Source organism: Notamacropus eugenii, chromosome 7 (genome assembly GCF_028372415.1).
Source record: "Notamacropus eugenii isolate mMacEug1 chromosome 7, mMacEug1.pri_v2, whole genome shotgun sequence".
Classification (NCBI taxonomy): domain Eukaryota; kingdom Metazoa; phylum Chordata; class Mammalia; order Diprotodontia; family Macropodidae; genus Notamacropus; species Notamacropus eugenii.
In genome coordinates, this window is record NC_092878.1 from 146,282,543 (window position 1) to 146,304,175 (window position 21,633).

The 21,633-nt window shown below is 36.8% G+C and overlaps 1 protein-coding gene across 1 annotated transcript in view; it reads left to right on the forward strand.

Annotated features, from left to right (window-relative positions):
* The window catches only part of ANTXR2 (ANTXR cell adhesion molecule 2), a 208,238-nt gene that overhangs the window by 60,280 nt on the left and 126,325 nt on the right, over nucleotides 1-21,633 (forward strand). The window contains exons 9-10 of the mRNA XM_072623281.1: nucleotides 880-978; nucleotides 6,591-6,660. Coding sequence (XP_072479382.1) covers nucleotides 880-978; nucleotides 6,591-6,660 — 169 coding nt within the window. The remainder of the gene's footprint in view (nucleotides 1-879; nucleotides 979-6,590; nucleotides 6,661-21,633) is intronic.

Genomic DNA, 21,633 nt, shown 5'->3' on the forward strand with positions numbered 1-21,633 from the left:
CATTGCAAACTATGAATGACTATATGAATCCCAGATGTTATTATTTTTAGAAGGGGACCCAGAGAAGTTTATTTCCTCTCTGGCTAATAGTTGATGCTTTGATGATTTCATTTCAGTTCAACTAACTAGTCAACATTTGACAAATACTTTTAAGTATTTCTAGGATGTGTAATTTCTCTGGTGTAGGCAGTTCCTCCATAGACATTTCTGGCAGCCTCTCCAAAAGTCAGTTGGTGATTTTTCAGTTACTTAAATGGCTTTCTGTGGCTCACCTGGTAATAAGCTTGTTTGAGTTTAGGTTGACTTGTGTACAAATAACAGAGTCTAGTTGATCACTGAACCAGTACTCAGTGCCTGATTTTCAACTTTCCAGATTTTGTATTCTGGTGTCGAGAACCCCAGGTCACCTCCACTCCACAACTTAATTATTTTCCGTTTCTTTAGCATGGTGTTATTATTGGCTGCTTCACTGAGAATCTAAGGATTTTGTTGAGACAGAAGGAAATATAATGATATTGCTGATTTATTATAGGGCAGCGAGGTGGCACAGTGGACTGAAGTCAGGAAGACCTGAGTTCAAATTGGGCTTCAGGCACTGGCTAGCTGCATGATCTTGGAGAAGTCAAAAGTTTACTTTTTTTACCTCAGCTTCCTTAACTGTAGAATGGAGATAATAATAGTACCTACCTGTGGGGCTGTTGTGAAGACTGAATGAGATATTTGTAAGCACTTAATGGTGTCTGGCACTTACTGGGCATTATCATCATCATCATCGTCACAAGAGAACATTTCAAGCTGCTTATTGGATACTTCCATGGGTTGCTATTATAAAAATTTAAAAATATTAAAGCAAATGTTTGTTTTCCTTTTGCTTTTTAGAGGAATTTCAAATTGTGCTGACAGGAAGAGGTTTTGTGGTGGGCAGAAGTGAAAACAGTGCTTCCTGTACCTTTACTGTGAATGAAACCTATACCATGAGTAAGTATTCCCATCATCCTAGAATTACATCCTTATTAGCTGAATGAACCATCACAAAAAGGTTTCCTATTTATTAAAAAGAAATATTATATTTATTCACCCCCCCCATTTATAAAGGAAAAAGAGAATTTCTCCATTGATTCCAATGCAGCAATTCTTGCAATTGGTGGTTGAAAAAGATGATCTTCAACATACCTTCTAATTTTAAGAGTCAGATATTTAAAGCTGGTTACAAGGGGGTAGGCATAAATAAAATCTCTTTATTATGTGTACTTTTTGGTTTCATGTTCAGAGCTGTACTTAATCCCAACCCTTGGCTTTTCCAGAAAATTGCAACTTTACTCATTAAGCTTATCCCTCAAATGCTCAGACCTCTCTCTAGCTTCATTAGACATTGCTTCTACCTCCTACACTCTATGGTCTCACCAGACTGGACTTCTCTCTCTTCCCCACACGTGGCACTCCAGCTCCAATCAATCAATAAACATTTATTAACGCCTATTTACTGAGTGCCAGTTCCTGTGTTAAAAGCTGGAATGCAAAAAAAAAAAAAAAAAAGCTAGAGGCATTCCCTGTCCTCAAGGAGCTCACAATCTAAAGGGGAAGACAATATGTGAACAAATATATGCAGAGCAAACTTATACAAGATAAATCGGAAATAATTAATAGAAGGAAGGCACTAGAATGAAGAGGCATTGGGAAAGGTTTCCTGTAAAAATGGAATTTTAGTTGGGACAAATGCACACACACATATACCCATATATATACATACATACATATATAATACAAACATCTACACACAAATATATATATACGTAAATAACAAAAAGAAAAGGGTAAATATCTATTGTATGTTATATGTATATTATATAATATACATATCTAGCATTTGTAACATAATTTAAATGATAAAATTATATATGTGAATATGATAAATAATAAAGGAGGCCAGTGAAATCATCTCCAGTTGCCCAGGTTATCTCCCATGTTTGTAGGATGTATTCCTTCCTCTTCTTCTTAGAATCTTATGTTTCCCTGAAGATGTAGCTATCAGATCACCGGCTTTCATGGGCCCCCTTATTTCTACTGCCCTCCTTCCCAACTTCCTTTTATTTAACTACCTCCTATTTATTTATATTCTGTTTATATATACTGGCATATTATTTTGCCTTCATATTAGAATGTAAATTCTTATGAGTAGGGAGTGTATGTATGTATATGTTTGTGTGTATATCTCCAGAGCTTAGCCCAGTCCTTGGACTATAGTAGATAATTAATTTACTGGTTTTTGATTGATTGATGCTGATATAGTATATATGTGTATATACATATATGCTATATGTATATATATACACGCACACATGTGCTATATATGTATGTATACACATATACACATAACATGCATATATACACACATGTGTATGTATATATGTATGCTTGCATGTATCATAATGTATCACAATGAATTTTCTTATGCTTTTTATTTTCATCCTTACCTTTATTGTTAGTCATTTTTATTTATATTTGAGTGCATGGGAAAATATGAGGCATTGTTTTCAGAGAGAATTCCATGTACATCAGACAAGAGGGATCTCTAAATTCTGTAAGAATCAAGCCCTTGATTTAATTTCTTCCAGTCCTTGTAAAAATCACTCAGTTATTTACATCTATAGGTACAGAAACAGAAACACAACATAGCTTTGACCTTCTTAAGTGATAGTACTTAAAAGGCCTTAGGGTTACCATGCTTTGTGCTAACTTTTCTTTTCTCTGGAGGAGAGAGAGAGAGAGAGAGAGAGAGAGAGAGACAGAGACACAGAGACAGAGACACAGAGACAGAGACACAGAGACAGAAGAGAGAGAGAGAGAGAGAGAGACAGAGACAGAGACAGAGACACAGAGACAGAGACACAGAGACAGAGAGAGATAGAGAGAGACAGAGACAGAGACAGAGACACAGAGACAGAGACACAGAGACAGAGAGAGAGAGAGAGAGAGAGAGAGAGAGAGAGAGAGAGAGAGAGAGAGGTATCTCAAAAGATGCTTCAGTTAAATTAAGATGCTTTTAAAAAACTTACATGACCCTTAATGACTCGTTCTCTGAGTCAGTGACCCTTACAAACATTTTTCCATATCTGGCTTCTGCTCTCTTGGAAGTTTATGCTCTGTGTCAGCTGGGTTACTTTTGCTGTCTGGCATGGGTTTTTGAAGATATCCAGATGGAATGTTTCTGTTTCTCTCTGTTGGTACTAATTGGTGGCTGGTGAAACCTCCAGAATAATAAAGTTGATGCCTATTTCATTCCTAAGCATCACCATTTTCATTGTAAAGAATCCATTCTAAAGTTATGTTGAATAGGCAGTTATTTAGATAAATTAGACATAAAATAGGCATGTCTTTTTCATAGCACTTACAGAATGCTAAGGAAAGTCTTCTTTCCATGGCATTAAACAACTCAGCTTTAAATGAGATGGTGAACAGATGTATCTTTTAAGGTCTCAACCAAATTTTGCTTTTTCTGATATACTAGACTGAAAATAATCCTTTCCTCCTTGAAACTCTTTGAAAGTCTCTCAGGTAAATAGTTCTATTTTTATTATGATGATGAATGCTTGTTTTAGCTATGATGTAAGGACTATGTTGTAGGACCATGTTGTGAAGATTTTATATCTCCCTCAGTCATTCAACAATCCAAAAAGCATTTTTAAAGTAAACTTCTATGTATCAGTACTGAGAATGCAAACCTCAGATCAAAATAATTCCTGAAGATTACATATATACATGAAAGTAAATATAAAACATATTCAAGGTAAATACATAGTAATTTTGGAGCAGCAGCCTGGATTTGGGGATAAGCCTTATGTAGGAGGTGAGATATAGAGAAAGCTAATGCTTTCAGGAGGTAGTGGTAAGGACAGAATGCAAAGTCGTAGAGATAAGGGATGAACGTCATAGACGGGGACAAGTTCTAGGCTAGTTTATCTGGAGCATAGAGCCTGTAAAAGAGACTAATATGGAATAAGTGTGGAAAGATTGGCTGGAGTCAGATTGTCAAGAGGGTTTAATGTTTAACACAAGAGTTTGTTTTTCATCCAGGAATCAAAACATGTTGGGACTGGTTCTTTCTATCTCATCCGAGCTGGAAGTAGAGTGGCCACTCATGGGCTAGCTCACACTAGTGATTGGCATTGAAGCATTAACCTTCTCCATTTTGTGACCTGGGTCATTCTGGTCTTCCTTAGACAGCTGGTGATGCTCCACTCTTGGGAATTCACCGTGTTGGTGAAGGACCCTGTACAGATTCCTGATTTACTTAGCTCACTTTAGCTTGAAACTTCTGAATTCAAGCAATGTACCAGCTTTATTCTCTCCAGCAACAGAGATTACAGATGTGTACTACAACACTAGGCCCTGGGAGCTTTTTAAGCAAGGACCTTTGCTTTGAAATCTGAGTGTGGCAGCTGGGTGAAGGATTGATTAAAGGTGAGAGAGACTTGAGGTAGGGAGATCAATTCAGTGACCATTGTAGCAGTAATGGTAAGAAGTGATGATGATATGAACTAGGGTGATGACTGTGTGAGTGGAGATAAGGGGGTATACACACATGTATGTACATATATATGTGTGTTTATGTATATGTATATATATGTGTATATATATATGTATATATGTATATGGAAAGGAAGGAGGAAGCAATCAAGGAAGGAAGAAAATGAAGAAAAGAAGTGAGGAAGGATGAAGGAAATAAGAAAGAAAAGACAAAAGGGGGAAGGAAGGAAGGAGAGGAGGAAGGAAATAAGCACTTATTAACCACCTACTATGTGCCAAGCGATGTCCTAAGCACTTTACAAATATGTCATTTAAAACTCACCATAACCCTGAGAAGGGTTATCTTTCATTTTATTATTCCTGTTTTACAGTTGAAAATATTGAGATAGAGGATAATTGACTTGCCCACCTGTTAAATATCTGAGTCTGAATTTGAACTCAGATCTTCCTGCCTCTAGATCTAGCATTCCATTCACTGTACCACCTAGTGACCTCAAAGAAGTAGACTCAATAGTATTTAGTGACTCATTGGATTATGAGAAATAGGAAAAATCATAAACTCTTGTGATTATGATTATGGGAGAATGGTAAATGATGGTGTCCTACACAAACAAGGTGAAGGCAGGAGACTTAGGGGAATAGATATATTCAACTTTCTGAGCTTGAAGTACTGATGCATTATTTAGGTGAGATGTCCTATAAGCAGTTGGCAATATGAAAGAGGTAAGAAAATATTCAGTACTAAGACTAGCATTCAGTTAAAATGTTCTGAGTAAATGAAAGTGTCCAGTGAGAGTGTAAGGAGGAAGGAAGCAAGCTGAGGCAGCCTCTTGAGGAAGTGTTAAATGGTCACAAAGATATTGAGAGGCCTTTGAAGGAGACAAAGGAGTGGCTAGAGAGAAGGGAGATAGACCAGGAGAGACTTTTTCATAAGTCAAGCCAGTGATTATCTAGTAACAGGGGAGCGGTCAGTCAGTCATGAACTGTAGGAACATAAGAATTAGGGAAGAAAAGGCCCTTGTATTTTGTGATCACAATTTTGTGATTGTGGTTTATGATCATCGTTGATGATCATAGCATGGTCCTACTAGAATGATAGAGGCTCAAGATCAATCAGGAGGACTGAAGAGATAATGGAAAAATGAGGAAGGAGAGAAAATAAGAATATACATATTTTTAAAAGTTTGTCTATGAAAGGAAAGAGAGATGAGCCAGTAACTGGATCAGGTGTAAGAGAAAGTCTTTTTTAGGTTTGTGGAGACTTCAGTGTTTTTAGACAAAAAGGAGCCAATGATGAGGGAACGATGGAAGATACATGGGAGAAGTGCGATTATTGATGGAGGATCATTTTGGGGGAAGTCGAAGGTCCCTGGGTTCAAGTGGGGGGATAGAGAGGGATTGATCTTGGTGAGAAGTGCCTCATCTGTGATAAGAGGGAATCAGGAGACAGTCAATAGTGATGCTGAGATTTGAAACATGAAGGAAAAAGTTAAGAGAGATTACATTGGGTGTCACCAATCTCAGTGAAATAGGGAGCTGGGTTATCTGCTCTAAGTGGGCATGAGACAGTAAAGATTTATAGGGAGGGGGAAGATATGAGGGAAGAAAAGTTTATTGTTGGTAGAAATTTAAAAAAAAAAAACAACTAAATTGTAAGTTCAGTCTTTTCCCCTTAGGTCATTCATGCTCTTTTTTCTCTTTCTGTCACTATTTTTGCATCATCAGATTATGTCTTCATAAAGAACAGAAGAAGCATATAATTCATATAATTTCATATTGTCAGAAATTATGTCAATTTTATCTTGTAAAAGGATAATGAATGATACACTGGACTGTTTATTGATCATATGATATATTCCCTCTCTCTCTCCCTCCCCCTCTGTCCCTTTTCTATTGTTTTGTTTTAGTTTTTTCCTTCCCAAAAGGACTTGTCTACACATATTTCTGCTGTAACATTTATATTTTCCAACAAATTTGACCCTGTTTGCCACATGCCTTGCTTGTGAAATCATGAGATTGTGCAGTGTAATTATTTATTAATTTAGCAATACCTTATTTTTTAGGTGTCAAACCAGTAAGCGTGCAGTCGAACTCTATGCTCTGTCCAGCACCTGTCCTGCATGAAGTTGGAGAGTAAGTCCCTTACAAAAAAATACATGTATATGTATATGTTATATGTATATATAATGAAACATTATTTATTATATTATTTTAATATTATTATTTTGTGTATCATTTATTATTTGTATAATATATAATGTGTTATATTATATATTATAATAATATATATGTTATATTATATATTATACAATATTATTGTTATATAATATTATATATAATATATTATATGGTATATAATATGCATATTATATATATTTATATATATACCTCCTCATATATTTGTATGTGTATGGATATATGTGTGTAAATATTGTATACATATATGTAAATACATACATATACACACATGTAATGTATCATATAGGCATATAATTTTATAGTCATGTTTGGGAAAAATTATGCTAAATGTTAAAGATAGAATTTTGGTTAAGATAGTTTCCTTTATTTTCATGTAATTCCCTTGATGGATATTAAACACCTTGCTCTGAGTAAAATACTTTGGTACCTCAAACACCCATTCGCACTGTTTGTTAAAAATGGAAATGTCTGGTTTTCATGTAAATAAGTTGGTTACTGGGGCATAAACAGATTTTTTTTTTAAATATTGGGGGTAAAATTTTGATTTCTTTCAAGTCCATTTGCATTTAAGTCATAGATGTTTAGAAAAATTTCCAATGTAGATAAGTGTAATTGTGCTTCTGAAATGAGATCCTGATTTGTTATCTTCCATAGTATCTTAGAACTACTACGGCTAATGTGTCATGTGTGCACCAGAATGTGCTTACTCAGGGCAGGAATCCCAAAGGCCACCATGAGCCAGCCCAGCGTTGATGAAGTCTATCTGGCTGTATGGTTCTAGGTGCTGAGATGTTCTAGGACAAGAACTCCAATTTTTTCAAATATGACATGGTCATATTTTTTCTTATTGGAACAGTGGCTTTTTGTTGATCCTGCCTTCACACAGAGAATTTAGTACTTCCTGAACTGTGAAATTCTGTGTAATGAGCCAATTTCATTACTTTATCTCGGTATAAGAGAAACTTTCAGGGGAAACATTAAAAATATACCTTTAATTTACAAAATCCCCTGTTTGGCCTCCAAATACCTTCATATCCTAGCATTCTCTTACTTTTCCAGTTTTCTTATCACACACACACACACACACACACACACACATACACACACACACACACACACACACACACACACACACTCCAGTGACACATGCCTTCTTGCTGTCCCTCTTTTTACTCTTGGTATTTTCTATGGCTGTCTCCCATGACTGGAATATTCTCCCTCCTCTTCTCTACTTTCTAGCTTCCTGCAAGTCCCAATTAAAATTCCATCTTCTACAGGAAACCTTCCCATCCCCTCTTCATTTTAGTGCCTTCTCTCTGTTCATTATTTCCTATTTTTCATCCAGTATGTAGCATGTTGGGTGTATTTGTTTGGTGATGTCTCCCCTGTTAGACTTTGAGCTCTTTGAGAGCAGGGACTGACTTTTATCTCTTTGTATTACTAATGTTTTGGCACAGCATCTGGCACATAGTAAGAATGTTTATTGACTGACTGGAGAGCTTCTTCAGAGATGAGAAAAGTAAAAAAATAAGGTATTTATTGTAGAAATATGAATTAGATATGCAGTAAGCCTCTTCCCAAACAGATAAAGGATATCAAAGCTTAAAGACTCATGATGTATATGAATGGTTATCTTATCAGTACTAGCACAGTTCATTGGGGAGGCTATTGCTGCAGGCTGGTTAGGACACAAATAGTTTTGGAAACATTGTTAGTCATTTTACATTTCATTTCCATTGAAATGCCAAAAGTGGGAATGATTTCCAATGGCCATTTTTTGAGGTTGCTTCCTTATTTGGCACAAACCTCCTTCTGCCGCTGCTGTTGCAATCATAATGATTGAACTGCCTGATTAGGCCATGTCCCTCTTTCTGTCCACCATGGCCGTTTGGGCAGGGGATATCCTTGACTCTGATTTGCTTATGAGAGATGCTATTACTGTGATTGCAAGCCTTCAGGATTTTCAAGTTCTTACAAGATCCTGCTCCAAAGGAAAAAAGACAGAAGAGGCAGCCCTTACCCAAGCACAGGCTTGCTTAGACAGGATATGCACTCATAAGTTGTGGTTGAGTGTCCAGGAAGGCTATTCCCCAGCTGACCTTCTGGAAACCTCAGAGTCATCCTGATTTATGAAGTTGGAAGGAAGAGTAACAGCCAGGCTGCTTAGCATACTCACAGAACATTGTGTCAGTAGTCTGTCACGTGGACTCAACCCAGCCATGAGTCACACCTTTCAATAGCCCTTCCTTTTATTAAGGTATTTCCTGGTTTAAATAAATAATTGGTTTGGGGGGATGGAGGATTTGTGATGAAGTGCATTAAGTAATGGTTCAACTTGTGATTTTTAATTCCCTTTGCCTCAAATAATCCTTAACCACTCTGCTTCTGTTCACTTCATTAGGTTAGAGGAGGTTCAGGAAAGGATGGCTAGAACCAGGGTGAGATATAGATAGGAGAGGAGTTGGGTTAGGGTAGAACCAGAGGAGTGCTATACAGAGCTGGTTATGACCTGGAGTACTGGTGGCTTGGGATGGTAGTGATTAGGGAAACAGAGCATGTCTAACATCTTCTATACACTGATTTTTAAGAAAACTTTTATGTGGAATTTATGGATATTTTATATGTGTATTCATATACATACATGCACACGGTGGGGATAGGTATTTTATGCACACACACATGTATGTTTATATATACACATATGTTCATATATGTATGTGTGTATATATATACATATATAGTTTCAATAGATATTAATGGTGTGAAAAAAATATTTCCCCCTAAGTAGAAAATCACTGTGAGGATCTTTCTTCAAATCAAATTCACTTCCTTTGGGGAGCCCTTTTGGCTTCTTCTCTGAGTAATGTTTGAGACGTTAAGTAAATTTTTATATTCCATGGGTCAGATTTCAGGCAACTCAATAACTTCCTCAAAAAGTAAAGAGATCCTGAACCCCAAACAATAAAAATTCATAAAAGAAAATAAAAATTCTTATAATATTAGTTTAAATCTTAATGGATACCAGTCAATATTTGGAATATACATATATGCATGCATATACATAAATATACATGTGTATATATATGTATATAAATGTATATATATGTAGATATAAGGGGCAGCTAGGTGGTGCAGGAGTCTGGAGGATCTGAGTTCAAATCTCACCTCAGACACTTGACTGTCACTAGCTGTGTGACCTTGGGCAAGTCACTTAACCCCATTTCCTCATCCTGGGTCATCTCTAGTCATCCTGATGAATATCTGGTTACTGGATTCAGATGGCTCTGGAGGAGAAGTGAGGCTGGTGACCTGCACAGCCCTCCCCCACTCAAAACAAAGTCAAGTGCAAGTCATGTCATCATTTCTCTGATGGCACGGTCTTCTTCAGCAAGGAAGGATGAACACATACATGGATATATATGTGTTTATATACGCATATATAGATTCATATGTATATACACATATTTGTACATACATACTCACAAATATACACACATACATACATATACATGCATATACATACACATGAATATTCACACACATAAATACATACATGTGTGTATATGTATGTATTTAAAAAATAAAATTGTCCTTATGAAATGAATTATCAGGACAATAGAGTCCCTGAACATTTGCTTATTTAGAAGTCATACTACTATAGTGTGTAGATTTTATTCTTTCCTGTTGCAAAGGAAAAAAAAAATTCAACCTAACATATATACATATCCATGTAAATATATACGTATATATATTCCCACATGCTTTATGTGTATATGTAGATATGTATAAATGTATACACACATACATATATATGTATACACACATATGCATACATATACAAACACATACATATTCACACACATAAATACATACAGCAGCAAGGCAGTGCAGTGGATAGAGCTCTAGGCCTGGAGTCAGCAAAACCTGTATTCAGATCTCACTTCAGACACTTAATTAACTGTATGACCCTAAGCAAGTCACTTAACCCTGTTTGCTTCAGTTTCTTCATCTGTAAAATGAGCTAGAGAAGGAAATGGTAAACCACTCCAGTGTCTTTGCCAAGATAACCCCAAAGGGGGACATGAAGTGTCAGACATGTCTGAGATGACTGCACAATAGCAACAAAAATACTTTCTATGTACACACATACATACATACATACATACATGCATGCATATATACAATTATGAATGTATGTATATACATATACATGCATTCATAAATGCTTTTGAAAACTGCTGTGGTTGGCTAGTTTTTCTGTATGACATTTTCAGAAAGGTCATATGATCTCAGACTCATAGTATAAAATGATTTAATATCTTTATTCAAATATTTTTGTATTTATCATTTCAGCAACAATTAAGTAGTAGCTCCCTCAGTGAAGATCATGGTACTCTTCTGTGAATGAAAGTCACAAAGTAATTAAAAAGCAACGTTTTTCTCCTAGAGTAACTAGGATCTGAACGAGGAAACGAGATCAGACTTAATGAAAAAGACATAAAAACACTCAGGACTTAAATATCTGACCAAGTATATAACTGGCTATAATGACACAGTTACATATGTCATTATGGAGTCACTGAATGCTGAGTAAGTTCCAAGTGCTCTATGGTTCTGAGTCATCAACTTTCTCTCCATCGGTTTGGACTCTCTAGTCTATAGGGCGCTATGGATCTGCCTTGTTCTTAAGCTTTTTCACACTGATCTGCCATTACCCTTCTGAACGTACTGTAAAGAAATGAGCTCTAATTCACTACTCAACATATTCAGAGTGATTGCAGACACAGATGCAAATAAGCATATTTTGATACTGCATGCAGTTGTTTTTCCTCTTAGCCTAGAGTTAATAAATAAATAAACGGAACATAATAATGAAAATGCATCATAATCATCTCTTAAATAAACATGAGTCCAGTACTCTTCTAGACTCTGGAATCTTCATCTTTATTTGAAATAATATTTTGAGCCCTGATGCTTTGAACCTAGGGAAGAAACACACACACACACACACACACACACACACACACACACACACACACTGTTTATAGGATATTTGACATTATTCTAATAGGGTCAGATCCCTTCTTTGGATTTTGGCCTAACCCAGGGTATGAATTTGGTGAAAACTGATATTAAAGGGTGCCCCTAGGACCTTTTTCTTCCATTCTTTTAGGAAATACTTCTACATTTATTTTTAGATTTACTTCACGGTTGCCTATGGGCAGCTAGGTGGTACAGCAAATTGAGTGCTGGACCTAGAATCTGGAAGACTCATCTTCGTGAGTTGAAATCTGGCCCCAAACACTTACTAGCTCTGCGATCCTGGGCAAGTCACTTAAATCTATTCATCTCAGTTCATTATCTGTAAAATGAACTGGAAAAGGAAATGGGAAACTACTCCAGTATCTCTGCCAAGAAAATGTCAAATGAGGTCATAGGGAGTTGGACACAACTGAAAAAAATGTCTTGACAGCAAGAACAAACATTGTAACTACAAGTGTATGGCTTAACTGGATAAGAATCTAAACATCAAATGTACCCCCCAAAATGGAGCCATCTTGGAACACAGGTAGAATCAGGTCATAGATTTTAGAGTTTGAAAGAATCTATTTTAGAGATTATTTAGTAGAAACTCCTCATTTTAAAGTTCAGTAAATAGTAAGTTAATATGCTTGTCTCCTTGTCATGAGAAAAGCCCACAGACAAGCTATATTGAATCAACTGAATGTTTTAATATCATCTGAATTGCCATATCTACATAAACATAACCATTGGAGTTTTTATTATGACTCTCATGTTTTTATTGTGATAAGTGAATGGAAACCAAGAAGAACAAGATTTAAAGAAAAGTACGAATGACACCTAGAAGTGTGAATACTAGATAAAATATGTAGCAGATGTTCCATTCAAAGCTACAACTTAAATCTTCATTGTCAGATAGTCTTCAGGCACATAGTTAGAAATAGTCTCTTCGTGTGATGAAGATATTTGTTAATGGAGGAAGGCTGTCTCCATTTTTCATCAATGTAAGCAGGGAACTGACTATTTTGTTGGTGATTTTCTTCGCATTTGGTTTGACTTCAAGGGCTATATCTAGGGGATTCAGTTGTAGGACATTGCTTAGCTGGAGAGTTCCTAGGAAGCTAGTCAAGATGGTGAAGGGACTTAAGTTCAGATCAGGATTAATTGGCGAATCTGGGAATGGTTAGCTTGGAGTTGAAAAGGCCCAAAGGGGAATAGGATAGCTCTCTCCAAGTATTTGAATGACTAAAAGCTGGAGGAAGGATTGTCTTTAGATGGCAGAATCAGTGGCAATGAGTGTAAGTTGCAGAGAAACCAATTTAAGCTTGAAATCATCTTGAAAACTAAAACAAATCAAATCAACCAACCAAATGAAAAACTTAATAATTAGAGCAGACCCAAAGTGGAATGTGCTGCTTTGAGAATTGGTGGGTTACCTCTCCTTGGAGGTCTTCAAGTAGAGGTTGGGTCAGTCTATCAGCAAGCCCTACCTACTATATTCCAGTCACTGTGCTGAGAATTGAGTTAAAAGTTAATCAGGTCGTATTCTCAAAGAACCTGCAGGACAGGTAACTTTCTTCCTATCAACAAAAAGCTCAGTCCTGTTCCTTGCTCTAGATTCATGCAGACAGACCACCTTCATATCCTGGTGAAACCTGACCTTTAAAAGGCAAGGAGGGATTGCTGAAGAGATAGTCCACTTTCGTGTCTGACCTGCACTGTCTGTACAACTCAAACTTAGAGATCCTGGCTTACGAAGGCAGAGCTTGAGTTTCCTTAGTTCTTTCTTCTGTAATGCATTTTTGGTGATGGCCATTTTCTTCCCCCAGAAGCTGTTACAACAATTGCCTTCGGATGGAAAACTAGTCCCAGATGCAGGTGCTCCCAGTCTGAATCAGATTGCTACCAAGACTAGAAGCATCCCTCTTAGGATCACTTCTCAATGACCAGTGCTCAGGAAAAGAAATGCCATGGAGAAAAGGCAACCAGTGAAGTCAGGAAGCATTTGTTAAATGCTTACTATGTGCCCAGAGTAGGAATATAAATATAAGAATATTATATAGGAATATAAATATAAGAAATATGGGAATATAAATATAAATATATAAGAATTTATATAAATATATAAATATAAGGGCAACTGCCCTCAGTGAGCTTACATTGGAATGGGGGAAAGCCACCACATAGAAGATAACTGAAAAGTAGGGAGGGGATAAAGGAAACTGTTGTGGGGACATGTATGGAAAATCTTATGGAGATTTGTCAACAGAACAACCTGTGAAGGAATGACATGGTTAGAGTGAACCCTTTCCTTAAAATCAAGGTTCTAGCTGGAACCAGCCAGGAATTTGAGTTTCAGAATCCAGCTTGTCCAGGCAAGCTCACTGCCATGTGCACACATTCACCATTGCTGCTGGGAGATGGGCTTCTGGAAGTTGATGGGGTACAGAGAGAGTCATTCTTTTCTGGCTAGAAGTCTAAGGAAGATTGCTGCTTAATTTCTAAGCTTCAGGCTTAGGGAGAAGTAAAGAGTAGAGACACTTAAAGGAAAGTCTATTGAATGGACTGTTTCCCTGGCCCAGTGGCCAATTCTCTTTGGCATATGGGCTCCTTTCCTCCATTCAGCCTGGCTGAATTCTGACAGCCAGAATAATGGGTTTCTGAGACAATTGGAGGCAATGGAAAGAACCTTGAATTTGGAGTCCTACTGAAAAGAAAGTCAAGGATTTTAGGCACATCACTAAATTTCTCTGTGACTCAGTTTTCTTATTTGTAAAATGAGCAGGTTGGACTAACTGACCTATATCAGTCTTGGGAAGGACCCTTCGGGCCTTGGATCTGGTTTCCTATCTATGATAGGAGTAAAAGTAAGTCAGAGGGTTTGGGTTCAGATAGTGGCTACTCTTCTTTCTGTAGACAAGTCTTTTGATTTCTCAGGGCCTCTGTTTATTTATTAAAGGAGGCAGTGGGATTAGATGATTTCCAAGGTCCTTGTAAGCTCTTAAATCTATGATCCTCTAATTGTCTCTTTGCAAAAAGATTGTATGAAATAAAATGAATGAATATTTTTAAAGTTTTTTCCCCCATAATCCTTCACTTGCCATCTCAGAAAAAAAATTTAAGAAGCAGACATGTCAGTGATAAGTTGAATCTTTTCTTTGAAGGACCTCACTAAATCAAAGCACTTAGCAGATGAGATTTCTGTGTTTCTATGTATTTAGTGTGATATTTCTAAATATAATAACTGTTTTAACTTGAAATTAGTTCAGTGCATAGGGACATTATTTTTCACTGCAACTAACACTTGCTTTAACTAATCAAGCTTCATCCTTTGCAGTGAATTTATATTCTTTAGTGGGTTTTTTGTGTAGATGACAAAATCTCTCATGAGATTTGATTAAAGTCAATGAAACTATACTAGTTTATATTTGTAAGGTGATGGCTATTTAATGTCTGCTTAATTAGCTTTTGGCCAAGGATTCCAGCCCATTAAGTAGCTAGTTAGTATATGTTTCATGTAAACACATCTGGCTCAACATTCAATGAAAGTTTTTCTTGTGTGAGGGTAACAGATGTGGTGATCATTCCTCCTTTCACTTAAATAATTAGCAGCACTTTAGTGACATAATCCTACATAGGCTACCCCAAAGCCAGCTGCATGGTGTCAGAGCTGTCTCTGTAGACATGTGCCTCTTATTCCATCAGTCTGGTCCATTGATACTGCTCCTTCCTTTGTGATGTTTCCTCAGTTGGATTTAGTTCTATCATGTAATCTCCTAAATTAACTTTGGATTCTTACCTTTCATCTGAACACAAGCTTGACAGGAAGAGAGCAGAAAAGGGACATAGGGCCATGCATTTTTAGCAGATTACTCCCACTGGTGTGAGGGCTGGCTGATCCCTTTTCAGGACTGCTTATTTACCTTTAGTGTCCCTTGGCACTCAACTTTTACCTTTGTTTTCAAGAAGTTGTAGCATGCACAATGGCCACGTTTTGGTAAAAACCATCTTGGCAGGCAAGCTATACCAAGTTGAGGGTAGCCAATAGGTTTCAAACCCATCAGTGAGTTAGCGAGATGTCTACCCCAAGCATGTGAAGACTTCCCCTGGCAGAATTGGCAGATAAGAATAATTGTTCCAGTGTTCATGAAGGTGGCTGAAGCAGATACTGTGAAACTCTTAAAACTTAGTCAGGCATTGAAGCCAAAGTGAGCCACTACATCCTGGGTCATCACCAGTCTTTTTGACTTTTGTCTTACTAATGTAATTGAATGACTCTGGAAGAGTGCGATTGATGACTTTGCAGAACTCTACCTCCCTTAAATCCAATTCACACACAAATCAAGGAAGATGATGGTCCTCTTGACAGTAATAGGAGAGATGGGAAGAAGAAGGATTTGAGAGGAAAAATGAGTTCTGTTATGGATATGTTGAATTTGAGATGCCTATAAGAAATCTAACTTGAGCTGTCCAAAAGTCAGTAGGTAACATGCCACTTGAGCCCAGAAAAGAGATTAAGGCTATGGCTGTATCTTCATAGAGATGATAATAGAATCCCATGGAAGTTGATGAGATATCCAAGTTAAATAATATAGGTGGGAAAAGAGAAGAAGGCCCAGATAAGTTATTATTAGTGGGTGTGACCTGGATGAAGATCTATCAAAGGACAATGAGGAATGTTCAGGTTTACAGGCAAGCTAGAAGAGAGCAGTGTTATGAAAGTCTAGAGAGGAAAGAATATACTGAAAGAGAGGTTGGTTAACAGAATCAGTTGCTGCAGAAAAGTCTATATGGATGAACATTAAGAAAAAGCTAGTTTTGGCAATTAAGAAATCATTGGTGAGAGAAGTTTCAGTTGAATGATGATATCAGAAGCCAGATTGTAAAGGGTATTTAGAAGAGAGGGTGATCTCTAGTGTAAAATGCTGAAGACATGCCAGAAGTATGAGGATTGAGAAAAAAAAAATGCCATTCAGTATGGAAATCAGGACATCGCTGGCAACTTTAGAGAGTGCAGTTTCAGTTTCAGTTTAATGATGAGGCTAGAAACCAGGCTGTAGAGGTAAGAAGAGAGTGAGAAGAAAGGAAGTGGTGGTACCAATTTAGTCAGTCAGTTAATACACACTTATTAAGTGTTAATGTGTCACACACTGAGCTAAGCACTGGGATTAGAAAAAAGATGCAAGAGATAATTCCTGCCCTCAAGGAGATCAAATCTAATGAAGAAGAGACAAACAAACATGTACATACAAGCTATATATAAGACTAATAGGAAATAATTCAAACAAGAAAGATGTTAGAAATAAGAGGGGCTAGAAAAGACTTTCTGTAGAAGGTGGAATTTTAGCTGAGACTTAAAAGAAGCCAGGGAAACTCTCAAGCAGAGTTGAGGAAGGAGAACATTCCAGGCACAGGAGACAGCCAGAGAAAATGTCCAGCGTCCAGATGGAATGTCTTGTTCCTGTAACAGCAAGGAGGCCAGTATCACTGAACTGAAAACTATGTCATGAGGAAGAAGATGTATGGAGATTGGAGAGGTGAGGGGGAGGGGCTTTGAATACCAGAATTTTGTATTTGGGCCTAGAAGCAATAGTGAGCCACTGGAGTTTATTACACAATAGCAGGGGAGTGACCTGGTAGGACGTACACTTTAGGAAAATCACTTTGGTGATTCAGTGGAGGATGGAGTGGAATGGGGAGAGATGAGGCAGGTAGACCAACCAGCAGACTATTGCAGTAGTCCAAGTGTGACTGAGGACTGGGAGTGGATCTAAGTATGTGTAATACAGCAGAGTCCTCTCCCCATGCCAGCAAAAGAACTTCTGCAATCTGCTTATGACCAGTTATCTGGCCCTTTTAACAACTGTAGGCTGAGTTTTAGAAGTAGCTGCTGCAGCTACTAATATGGCCACCCCTCCTTCCCCAAGTCTGCTGCTAATTTGGTGTTTCATGGTCATTATTGCACAGCCTAAGATGGACTGTGTTCCACTCTTACCCTGGTGTGGCAGACCTTTCCTGCTGATCTTCTAAGTTATCTTAGGCTAGAAAATTGTTTCTCTCTGTCCCTTTGTTGGTTCTGCCACTCCAGAATTTGCTTTGAGCCATTAATTAAAGTTGTTTGGAGGGGGATTTGGGTAATCTTAGGTGAATACCTGCTTTTTCTCCACCATCTTGGCTCCACTCTAACAATTTTCTTATAATTCTAATGCATTTAATTTAATCATTTTAGATGGTGAAGTAAATTAATTTTTAAATACTTCTTAAAATTGAAAAACAGTACAGTAGTTCAATAATAGTTCATAATAGTGCACAAAGCTCCTTTTGATAAGTAGTCACATTTCTCTTCCTGTACATATTCACTATGTGGAACGTAAAAGCAAAAAGCCAAAGTAAATTGTCTCTGATTTCAACTCAGAAGAAAGTTATCTATACAAGTCCATTAATTTTTTCTTTATATGGTTCTGCTTAATCATAACCTAGCTTCCAACTCATTTTTGGATTTGGACTGTGAAATACAGGAAATGATATAACGTATAATATGTAAAGACCCAATTCTGAATGGCCTCCAGTGCTAAACAGAGGAGTTTTTGTTCATTTGTGCTTGAAACTAAAGGCAATAGGAAGCTACTAGAGTGTAGCTGCTGGAGTAAGGGAGTGACATGGTCAAACTTGTGTTTTATTCCTAAATCACTTAGACATCTATAAGGAGAGAGCTAAGGCAAGAAGGCCAATCAGGAAGCTATTGCAGTTGTCCAGTTAAAGGTGACAAGGATGTTGGTTATGTACATACAGAAAAAATGACAAGATTCAAGAAAAATTGTGTCAGTACAACAGAACAGGAATTGGCGACTGATCAGATATGTGGCATGATAGGGGGTCTAAAGGATGGTACTGCTTTGAACTTGGGAGAGTGTAATGATGGCAGTGTCCTTGATAAAGGTAGAGAAGCTCAGAAGACTTTTTGAAGAAAAATTTGAATCCCATGACTTATGATCCTATGAAAAAATGAGAGCTGTAAAAAGGAGGGAGGCAGGAAACCGGGGCATACAGCACACCCTTACTATCCACTCTCAGGGAGCACAGAGTATAACCACCAGGGGATCAGAGTGCAGGGTGTGGCTATGCTTGGGCAATTAAGTTGTAACTGCCCCAAAGACAAGGGGACATTTTAGGAGTTTGCATTAAGGAGGGAGGGCTGAGAATAAGGCTATTTTGGTAAATAGGGAGCTAGGGAGGTATTGGAGACAAGCACTGGGATTGGTATTTGGAGGAAGGTAGCATGTGACCCATCTTCCCCCCTTCTGATTCCTGTGCATCTCTATGAGTCTTACCAAAGCTCTTCTGGGGTGAGGGTGGGGAGTCTCATGCTCCTTACATTGTAGGCCACTGTTCTAGATTAAAGGTTTTAAAAATTTTTAGCATTTATTGCAGGAGACAATTGTTATCAACATTATGAGAATTTTTTTCTTCTCCATTCCTCTCACCGTATATACTACACTTAAAAAAATCTAGATTGTTTGGGAGTTCATTGTTTTATGAAGTTCATTTGCATATGAATTTAGTTAGATGTTCTTAAGAGAGGTGTTAAAGTGGTTTAGACATTTGTAGGTCCACGACTCCACTTCCTCTTTCTATTCCTTACTCACAGTTAATGTGCAGCTGTCATTAGTCTTTATAAGAGGGGCTTACTCTGTGGCCTTTGGTTGTAAGCCATTCACAACTGCCTCTTGCAGAGTTGACATCTTAAACCTGTAACTTGAGCAGAACAGAGCAAATCAGATAAATATACTTAAACATGTTGCAAAGAAAGAAAAGCAGAACAGAATGATCCAATTGCCTCATCCTGCAGCTTGTTTGATAGAGATAATTTTAGTAGGCATATGGTATAGTAAAATGTGCTTTCAAAAACATTGGCCACAACCTTCTGGCAAAAGTAGAATAAATATCTAAATAAAATGATAGTTGGTAATATAATTTCTTACAAAAGGCAAGATTGGAAAGCTTTTTTTTTCCCCATGTTTGGGGCAGAAAGTAGGACATTGGTATATGTTGACAGTTTTGTGGTTTTGATCACTGATAAAAAAAATCAAGGCAAGTAGCTTATGGTTAATTAGAATAAGAAACCTTTTCATCCTCCCCTCCCCCACTTTGGCTAGTCATCCTGAATCTGTTTTCCTTAAAATGAAGCTTTGCTTAACATCAGATTGGTAGGTTGATTGATTACTTCTGTTTTATTTCTCAGGACAAAAAAAAAGTGACCTTAATTTGCACATCTTTTCAAATAAAGAAGAGAGATAATCCACACAATGGTTATAGATTCCATTATCAAGACAGCAAATGACACATCTCTTATATTTAATTATTTCTTCTGATTTCTGCATTTAGACAGGTTTGGAAATGTATTTTTGGATGCTAGATTCCTGTGATAAAAACCAAATAGATTGAATTGGTGCATTGGAACATTGAATTAAATGTCACTGCTTTGTAAATGCAAAGTAGGGATTTGTTACAACAATGTGAAAAATAGAATTCTAATGACTTGAAAGAGTTAATGTGTCTCCCTAGTGGTCAATAAACAAAAGACACTGGAGAGACTAGAGCCCATAATATCGAGCTACTTAGGTAATAATCACTTGTAAGTATACATCACTTTTCATGTGATATTGTCAGGATGTGTCAGCACTATTGATGACTACATTTTCATATCATCCCTGATTGGCAGCATGCATCCATCTTGTAGGTGGGGGTCCTAATTCTCTCAGTAAACACAGAAAGGCACACAAGTTCCCAGGGTAATAGAACTGAAAAACTATTACTCAAAAATATTACTTGAATTTTCAAGCTGTTTAATACACCTCAATATCCATTTGTGTTTTCCAGAAATATTTAATTGATATATTGGTTGTATTACATTCCTCAGTGTTAAACTTAACTGTTTGATAGATCATCTGAGAATATAGGCTGAGTCTGTAAAATAAGATTACAACTGAAAATAGAATAGTTGGGGAAAACATCCAAAGACTGATAATTTTCAATAAAAGGTTAGTTTTCAATATAATGAAATTGTTCATTGAAAGAAGCAATATAAAAAAAGTCACTGAATCTAATGTAACTGTTTTCTTCTAAAATTACTATATCATAGAGGACCAAAAAAGTATTTTTTTGTCTTCTCACTCTCAACCTAGTTGAAGACATGCCAGTTAGAAATGTGTTTGTTTGTTTTCTGAACTCTGAATCCAATGAATTTCTGATGATATGAGATTGATTACTTCAGCATTATGAAATTTGTATTTTACATTCTAGTGTTTCTCATACATTCATAAACTTTTCTTTCATTTTTCTCCCATCATGACATTTTATGTTCCTGATCTATCATAACATTTGGAGAGACGTTTTAATTAAGAGATGTATTTGACAATAGTACATTGAAATGTTAAATTTTCTCAAATGAAATTTGGTGAAATTGAACAGACCCACTCTCTAGCTATGAAGTCATCACCTTTTTGTTAAGTTTTCTATTGATTTATAATGCAGATCTTCTTTTCTCTCAGTGTCCTCTACATTAGGGAAAACCTCAGGAACAGAGGAAAGGTGTAAGCATTATGCAGTGACTGTAGGATCTTACATTGAATCAATAGACTCATTTAATATCATTGTGACATTTTGTGGTGGTACTGCAATTCTAGCTCCATGTGCCAGGTCAGTGAGACACACTCACCTTTGTTTCTTTATTTCATTCCATAAATAGTGCAACCAAAAATTTGCAAAGATTGAAATTTTGTTCTTTCAAATGTTAATTTTAGAAATGAATGTTGTTAGTAATAATGATCCATAAATAAAACTAACAGGAATTTATTAAACATCCATTTTGTGTCAATTACTGTG